This window comes from Pygoscelis adeliae, unplaced genomic scaffold (assembly GCF_000699105.1).
Source record: "Pygoscelis adeliae isolate BGI_AS28 unplaced genomic scaffold, ASM69910v1 Scaffold14, whole genome shotgun sequence".
In the NCBI taxonomy this organism is placed as follows: domain Eukaryota; kingdom Metazoa; phylum Chordata; class Aves; order Sphenisciformes; family Spheniscidae; genus Pygoscelis; species Pygoscelis adeliae.
This window is the reverse complement of record NW_008825109.1, coordinates 530,919-539,079: the sequence shown is the minus strand read 5'-3', so window position 1 is coordinate 539,079 and position 8,161 is coordinate 530,919. Positions and strand designations below refer to the sequence as shown.

General features: G+C 45.9%; 1 protein-coding gene across 3 annotated transcripts in view; it reads right to left on the bottom strand.

The window, feature by feature from the left end:
- The window catches only part of SMAD9 (SMAD family member 9), a 25,399-nt gene extending 19,662 nt beyond the window's left edge, over positions 1-5,737 (bottom strand). For 2 of the 3 annotated variants that reach the window (XM_009327714.1, XM_009327715.1), the window contains exon 1: positions 5,321-5,732. In XM_009327714.1, coding sequence (XP_009325989.1) covers positions 5,321-5,732 — 412 coding nt within the window. Of the gene's footprint in view, positions 1-5,320 lie in introns of all 3 variants that reach the window. The other variant, XM_009327712.1, reaches the window with a different exon arrangement.
- Positions 5,738-8,161: the final 2,424 nt, after the last annotated feature.

Here is an 8,161-nt window from a genome sequence, read left to right as displayed (position 1 = left end):
GTCCAGAGTTTTTCTGGCCTAAAACCCAGCAGCGCGTAACCTTTCAGTCTATCCTTACTAGCTTATGGAAACAAATAGCAGTGTGCGCTCTTGGTTATAAATGCTGACAGGAATATATGGTTTGAACGTGTTTTAACGTATTGTTTGGGCCCAAAAGCTCTGTCTAGGTAAGGCCAATTCTTTTTAGGTAGGTTAGCTAACACCTTTTAATTACAGTGAACTCTCATTTATCCAGCATAATGAAAGAGTAGAATAATTGCTATAAAGCAACTAATATATAGATAATGCAAAACATATGCATGAGAAGAGGCTGTAGGAACACCCTCCTTGGAGTGCACCCTCAGTGCACATTGATTGCTCAGAAAGCTGAGGCGATTTAAGCAGGAGGAGGAGGACCAGTGCCTGGTACCAAAGGCAGGTTTACAGCTTCTTGCTTGACGTAGCACTATGCTGCACCCGGAGCAGGGTTATACCATGTTTCTGCCCACCCACTGGCATATACCATTTGGGAATTTGCCAGTCACCCATGAACTGAAGAACTGGGCCCTAAAAACATAGAAAAGATTGGACTGATGACAGGGAGTTCACTGCAGAAGTTATCTTCTTACCTGCCTGGAAACACAGGCACTGGGATACCTGTTAAGAGTCTATACACAGACCCTTCCCTGGCCCAACGCATTTCTAATTAGCTTCTGTCCAGCACAAGGATGGTGCTCTGGAGACTACTTTCTTTCCTTCTGCCTCTGATATGCCCCTTCCTGTGGGATGAAGATTTTGTTGCCACCCTCTTAAGTCCTTTGGTAGAGAAAGGTATTTCTGCTTCTTTACCGCTTCTTTAGCTTTCTGGATTTCCTAGACTCCCCAGGTAGGACTCATACAGGCAATACAGGTATTCACATCTGAGATGCACTGCCCAGTCCCCATGAATATCTTCATAGCCAATGGAGAGAAACAGACTCTTTTAGTGCTCAGTTCATCTGCTCTATATTGGGACAAGGCCAGTACCACCACTGCAGATGTCGTTTTGGTAAGCTGGATCCCTCCCACCCCATGCTCCTGTGAGCAGCTCCAGACTGTGAGCTGCTGCTGCTTCTGGAGTTTTCCTCTGCTGCTCCATGAAACTGGTATGATGCTTGCCAGGTCTCCTGCTGCTCAGCCAGCTCTGACCAGCAGCCCTAGAAAATGGGGCACTGGTGATCCCTTCGCACCCAGCCAGGGACAACTGTGCTACAGCAATGCCAGGCAGCGTTGGGAGGTTGGCACCTTGCTGTGGGTACCACCACTAAAGAAGCGTCTTTCTTCAGCCCTGTGAGAACTCAACTCCTTCTCTAAATGAAAGCTGAGAATCTGGATGTGCGAACAGCACTTGCCAGGAAAAGCCTTTGACTCGCCCTGAGTGAGTCAGCAAGAGGAATTTTCAAGCCTTGAACTCCTTCCCAGCTCTGACCAGGGTACTTTTAATTTCTGCTCTGCTGTACAGTTTTTGCCACCTCACTCAATCTTTCCACTGACTGCTCTATGGCTGCCTAGAGGGCTAAAGCCTCTGTGGTGGTGAGGAATTCAGATATTTTCTTGTTTGTGGCTAAAAATTCCCCAGAGGGCCTTGTTCTCCTTGCTCTTTTGGGAACAGATGTCACTCTCCAGGGCTCAACAACTCTGAAGGAAGTGTGACCAGAGGCACGAAACTGAGTGGCTGAGTGCATTGGGACCTGTCTGTCCTCATAATTTACCTGCACTGTCTCCACTCAGTGGAGTCCTTTTCTTCTACCTGCTAGTCTCCACCGAGAGCCAGGGGCAGATCCTTCCTTCTATGCATGCCCAAGTGTTGATGATCTTTGTTCAACTGAAGACAAATACAGTCATGCCCCAAGTCCTGCCACTGCTTTTCCTGCACTAGGCTTTCCCCTGTTCTCTTTAACTGCAACAGTTCTTGCTGGAAACCTGGCTGTGCCCAGCGCCTGTGACTTCAGGTTCTAGCAAGCAAACTATCTGCCTCACAGTTTAATTCCAGGTACAACATCCACCCTGTGATTTCTCACACATCAGCCCATCTTTGCAGAGTTTACTACCTTCGGAGACCTACCCTCCTGTGAGATCCATCTGTTCCCTATGCCCATGACCATTCACAAACACCAAACACATGGCCAACAGGGAGATCATCAGGGTCTTCCAACTGGGAGGCTACCACATCTTAGTCCCACTCAGGCTTGATGAAAGCAATGAGTTAGTCTAAGTGAAAAGTCCATTTAGGCTCCTGCTGTCTACAGCAATGGTGCACACTAGAATTTGCACTATCTACACATGAATGATCTCGTATAAAAATAATAGGGTAAACGTTTAGGCAGCTTTTATATTTTTCTGAAACTGCAGCTCCACCTGAAAACAAACCATTTAGACTTCTGACCAGCTCTTCGAGGCAAAACAATGAAGGGGGAAGCAGGGCCTATCCACCATACCTATCTCCTTTAGGCTATGTGGCCTAACCCCTCTCTGCAGTGGGATGTGGCACAAACAGAGCAAATATATGCTGCTTTTTTCTAAATGGCACCTGCTGCTCAGCAGACCTGAGAAGAAATCTGCTGGGGACACTGGTAGCAGCAATAAAAGCTATGCATAATCTGTGCAGTATTGGTCAGCGTAGACTAGGATGTGGCTGGGCAGCCTGAGGACACAGCAGAGGCAATGAAACCCCTGAATCTCAGATCAGAGCTTAAAGCTGCTCTCTAGTAATACAGGTTTAGGTATCTGCCAGGCCATTAAAGAAAGGATGAGGCCCTCCCATCTTTGACACAACTCATTCATTCTGAAGAAAAGTTAATGGATCTGGTCACAGAGTAGTTGACTCAGCAAGACAGATTGCAGTGATGGAAAGTGAGCCCCAAAAGGATGGACATTTGTATGAAAATAATACTGGCTTGTGGATTATAAAGAAATGCACTGCTGACTAATTTCATGGGTGGATTCTTTAGCTCCAGAGGATGAGATTCAAAGAATCTCACATAAGCCTAAGATCACCAACAGCCAAGACGCAGAAGATTTCCTGTAGTTAAAAGAGGAGTGTTGTTTAAATAGACTGGCACCCAGATCAATCACTCCCAGCCTTTTCTGTGGTGATCTCTCTGCTACCACTTTCTCCTCAAGCTCATTTCTTCTCTTGCCTCACCACCACCGCCTTGCAGCACTGCTTTCCAACTGCCTCTGCCCTGGAGCTGCATTACTGCCACTTGCAGTGGTGTAAGTTACCTCTCCTGCCACTGCCCCAGCACAACTGAGTAGGTTGTACTTCTTGCTGTACCGCATCTTTAGCAGGGGGGTGACTCACTTGTGAGCTTCAGCTTCTAAGCTGTCCCCACAAAAAGAGCGGTAGGGATGAATACAACAGCCCAGGAACAATTCCTGGGTCCTGTGGAGAACTGGCATGGCACAGCTTGCATCCTCACAGCTGCGCTCTCTTTCACCTCCAAAACAAGGTGCTCATGTCCGAAGTGCCCAAAGTCCCTCCTGTGGGCTAACCCCTGCATCCTGAGAACTGCTAGTCCATGCGAGTCCACATGGGTCAAAGCTGTGCCCGGGAGCACACTACCAATTCAGCAATACTCAGACCTGCACCTTGGCCCCGTCTCATTTACTAGTAGAGATGTAGCCAGTCTGCTGCGCAGACAAACAACAGACACACGTTCACAGCTGAAACCTTCTGAGTTCCAGGGTCAGAACAACAAGCTTTGGCAGCCATTTAGCAGCTGCTGAATTATCCCAGTTCTAGCGTTCGTTAGCTGGCACTGAACAGATCAGAAGACCGGGGTTAAAAACAGCACTGTGCAGTGCTGTCAGCTACCGTGCTAAGGAAACTCCATTAACTACACTGGAGTTACACCAGAAGAAATGAGAAGACACTACAGGCTGCAGCCTTCAGAGAGAAAGGTACACAAAATGGGATATTTTACGAGCATCTTTTCTTAGATTCTTGAAAAGTTTATTTTAGCAAGGCAGGAGATCAGCTCTTTTCACTGAAAACTGTTGACAACAAGCACCACTCACTGCAGCTGTGAAATTTTAATTGTGACAATGTTTACAGCAGTTCAGATACAGCCTCAAAATGACAGCTCCGCTGCAGTGGAAGGACTATCAGAAAAGGGAGCAGACCCTGTTGTTTAACAAATGTTAACAAATGTCCTTCCCTTATTTCATCTGTGTGAAAAGAAACATCCCACAGTTCACTCATCTGATCCTAATGTCACCTCGGAGTAAAGTTCATGCCAGACAAAGAGTAATCACAGAATAACAAGTGTACACTTACCAACCATATCCATTAGTAAATTAAATTACTGTGATTTTTGGCAGCAAGGGAGAGCTAGGTTAGACATTAGAAATCATTCTGAACTGTAAGGATAGCAAAGCAATAGATTCATTTGCCTGGGGAGGTTGTGGAGCCTCTATCACATGGGATTTTTAGAGCTCATTAGAAAGACATCTGTCAGGAATATACCTGGTAATTTGTTTTGGTTTGGGAATAGGGACAGAGGAGAACAGGAGGACTGCTCAAGATATCTGCCAGTCCTACTTTCTAAGATCCCTATAGAAGTCAACACTGAACACTATAATTTTCTAACAGCTGTTTCATTGACACTAAGCCCAATTAAACGACCCTTCAGTGAAGTCATAAGTTTTCAGTGCTGACCAAGTCCAGTCTAAAGATGATCATCAGTGGAAAAATTCAAAGTTTTATGGGAACTTGGGGGATTTATTTCACATAAACTATCCATTCAGGTAAATAAGTCCCACCGAAGGCAGGCCACCAGGCATTTTAGGAAGAATCAACTGACCTGGTTTCAAATCCACAGCAAAATAAGCCATCTTACTGCAACTCTAATCTTTAAAGAGAGAGCTAGTGATACATTTTTCCTGTGGACTAATGAGTCGATTGTTGGTTTTCAGACAATGAGTCATAAATCTAGCCAGAGTGGTAAGTCTAGGATGGTGCCTAGACTTCATGCAAATGGACACCAGTTTGCAGAAGGGGGGTTCAGAGGGCAGCCAGAACCCACAACCACGGAGAGGAAGCTTGCTTTCAGCACCCTGGACAAGATCCATGCGCCCTCGGGGGTCTGATGGGACGCGGACCCCACGGGGCAAGGTGCTCCTTACTCCCGGCTGCTGGAGCTGTGATGCCACCAGGCGTGGAAAGACCCAGGGTCCTTCCAGCAAATGGAGCCTGCCTTTTCAGATTTCAAAGCAGAACTTGGTAGGATGCACCAAGACTAGACCAGCCACTGCAAGAGCTAATAGAGAGATGTGAATCATTTGCAGATGATATAATTACCTGGGGTTTCCACCCGCCGGTAATGGTAGGGGTTAATGCATACTTCTTTCTGTTTTGAGCCAAATGGGAACTCACAACATTCCAGTGGTTTCAACTCATGGTGAGATTGTAAATCAGGCCAGCGCCACACTCTGCAGTATATGACATGGGGAAGCCCCTTGCGGTGAGACACCTGCAGTCGCCCATCCAAGGAACGTGGGATCGTGACACATTTACTGGGCTGACCTGGGCAGCTCAGAGCCCTTTCCAGTTCTTCCATGGCACCTTTCTTCTTTTTTAACTTCTTCACCAAGGAATCAACAGCTTTTTCTGCCCACTTTTCCTCTTCATCTCCTTGTTTCCAGCCCAGCAGCCTTTTCACTGCAGGGCTGGTGAAGGAGAACAAGGAGCTGATAGGGGTGCTGGAGTGCATAAGAAGCAGAGATTACACACGAATGTCAACGGAAGCACAAATCACGCTCCTGCCTTGCAAGGCTTGCACGGAGTTTCCACAATATTGAGATGGACGCTTCCTTCAAGGAAAGGTTCTTCCACACATACGTTTTTGTAGTCTTAGGCGCTGGTTACAAGTAGTCCAATAGGGTGGGTCTCAGAACTTTCCAAACATCAAGAAACTGCTGATGAAGCCTGGAATAACAACACAATACATCATTAGGCTTCACACACTCCTTTCATTGTTCCTTCAATAAAATCTTTTGAGAGAGAAATGATTCAAAATGTGTATTTAATTTTCAATGGTTTTCTGTTTGTTTTTTGCTGTTTATTTTGGGTCCAAGCCTCTCCTCCCCACTACCCTCCACACTCATTTTAGAGTTGGACCTCGGAAAGCATTAAGCATCCAGTCAGGCAAATTGTTGCAGGGTTGGGGTTATATTTACTACAAAAGAAAATGTACCTTTTTTTTTATGCTGGTAGCTGTAGGTTCAGCTCAAGCATCTTCTACAAAATTAAATCTGTAATATCAAATTTTATGGAAGTAACAAGCAGAATATTTTTCTGATTTCAACTCCCTCTCTGCCCCTACAATCTCACTCGACTGTCAAGAGTTGTAAAATATTAACTGCAAAATTAATTTAAAATTCAGCTACTCACAGATTTCATTTAGTGGCTTTGAAAGATCTATCGCTATTCTCTAAGCTTATTTACATTGTCTCATATGAAAGAGAAAACCTTGTTTGCCTAGCCAGTCTGTTTCGCTCTCTCCAACAATTCAAAGTTTTTTGGATGAAAAACACAGACTTTTGGACACGGTTTGTGCTGGATGAATCCTGAGTTATTTCTGCTAGGAGTTGCTACATCTGACAAAGTCCAACAGAAAGAGTTTAGTTCTTGAGGGTTTTTCTTTTTTTTTTTTTTCTTTTCTTTTAAATGCAGCTGGAGCCAGTCTAATTTTAGCTGAAAATGACATGTTTCCACTGACTGGAACTCTGAGGAAAAACGTCCTTGTATGTCAAGCTATTTACTGCTTTAAATATACTTCATGGACCCCCTGTGCATACCAAGTCCAAAGATCTGAACTATACAGAGGGCAGTTAAAGCAGGAGGTGGGGGCAGCTTCTAAATGGATGCCTCCAGAGAACCAGCTCCAAGACGGCCCTACTCCACCTTTGTGGCAGGACCTGGGTCCTTCTTGACCCCCCACCAGTAAAGGCCTGGACATAGTCCTCAGCACCACTTATATGCAGCCACTGAGGAGACAGAGAGATATTGCCCGGTGTTGGGAGCAGCAGGGCTTCACAAACCATATTATTCTGCGGTTTCCTTAAATGCACAGCTCTTGTAAGAGTTCAAAGGCCACTTGGGGACACCAAGTGCAGGCACAGGTACAACATATTGAGACAGGAGGCCAATCCCAAAGACTGGTTCCTCGGCACCACAGAGCTCTGGAGCATGCTGCAGGGTAAGCACACATGGCCCAGGGCATCAGAGCCTCTTAGACAATGTGCAATGATGTTTGCTGAGGACCAATGACCGCCTAGCACTGTTTTCCTCCTAGCCCTTCTGTTTTTTTCTCATATCCATTCCTCTGCTTCACTGCATCACCCTTTAAGACCCCCAGCACCCTGAGAAATGCAGATACATGTAAACATAAGGAGATTTTTCCCTTCCTCCATGAGAACAGCAATGATGAGGGCAGGGGCTCAAATTCCCAAAAGCCTTCCACAGAGCTAGGGAGATGGAAGCACTTGGCCCCACAGAAGAGAAAGCATAAAAGCGACTCTTTGGCACGTCACAAGCCCCCGCAGCAGCTGCTATTCCCCCAGGAGATTCATATTTCGAGCACCAGCAGACAGGAGGCTGCATGAAAATATGAACAGAGGGACTACAAAACTGGAAGGAAGAGCAGGCACACCTTGCTTCAGGCACCCACCACAGCATTGAGCTCTGGCTTATGCAATTTCTACATTATCAATGTATGTATCTGTCCAGTTGTCCTCAACTGTCAAGAGAGGGTCCTGACAGAGCACAGCAGAAATCCCCTCACTCGTGCTATTCAGCAATCAATGATCGATTCCACAGAACTGCCCAAACTTGTCCCACCACGCAAAGAGAAGCTTCAGATTCCAGATTTTTTCACCGCTCTGTATTAGTAAAAATCCAATGACCTGGAGCATTTAACTGGATAGTTACTAATGCCTCTTAGTCAATACTGAAGTCTATTCCAAACACTTAGAGGGTACATGTGAGAATGAAATAAGTTCAGAATTATTTATCACAGGAAAAAAACCTCTCAAGCTGCTTGTAAAACATAATGTGGATGAAATTTAGGCAGGCAGTCTCCAGCCTTTGTGGGAGCAGGCTCAGCCTACAGAGCCCAGCACCAGCCCCATCTAGGCATCC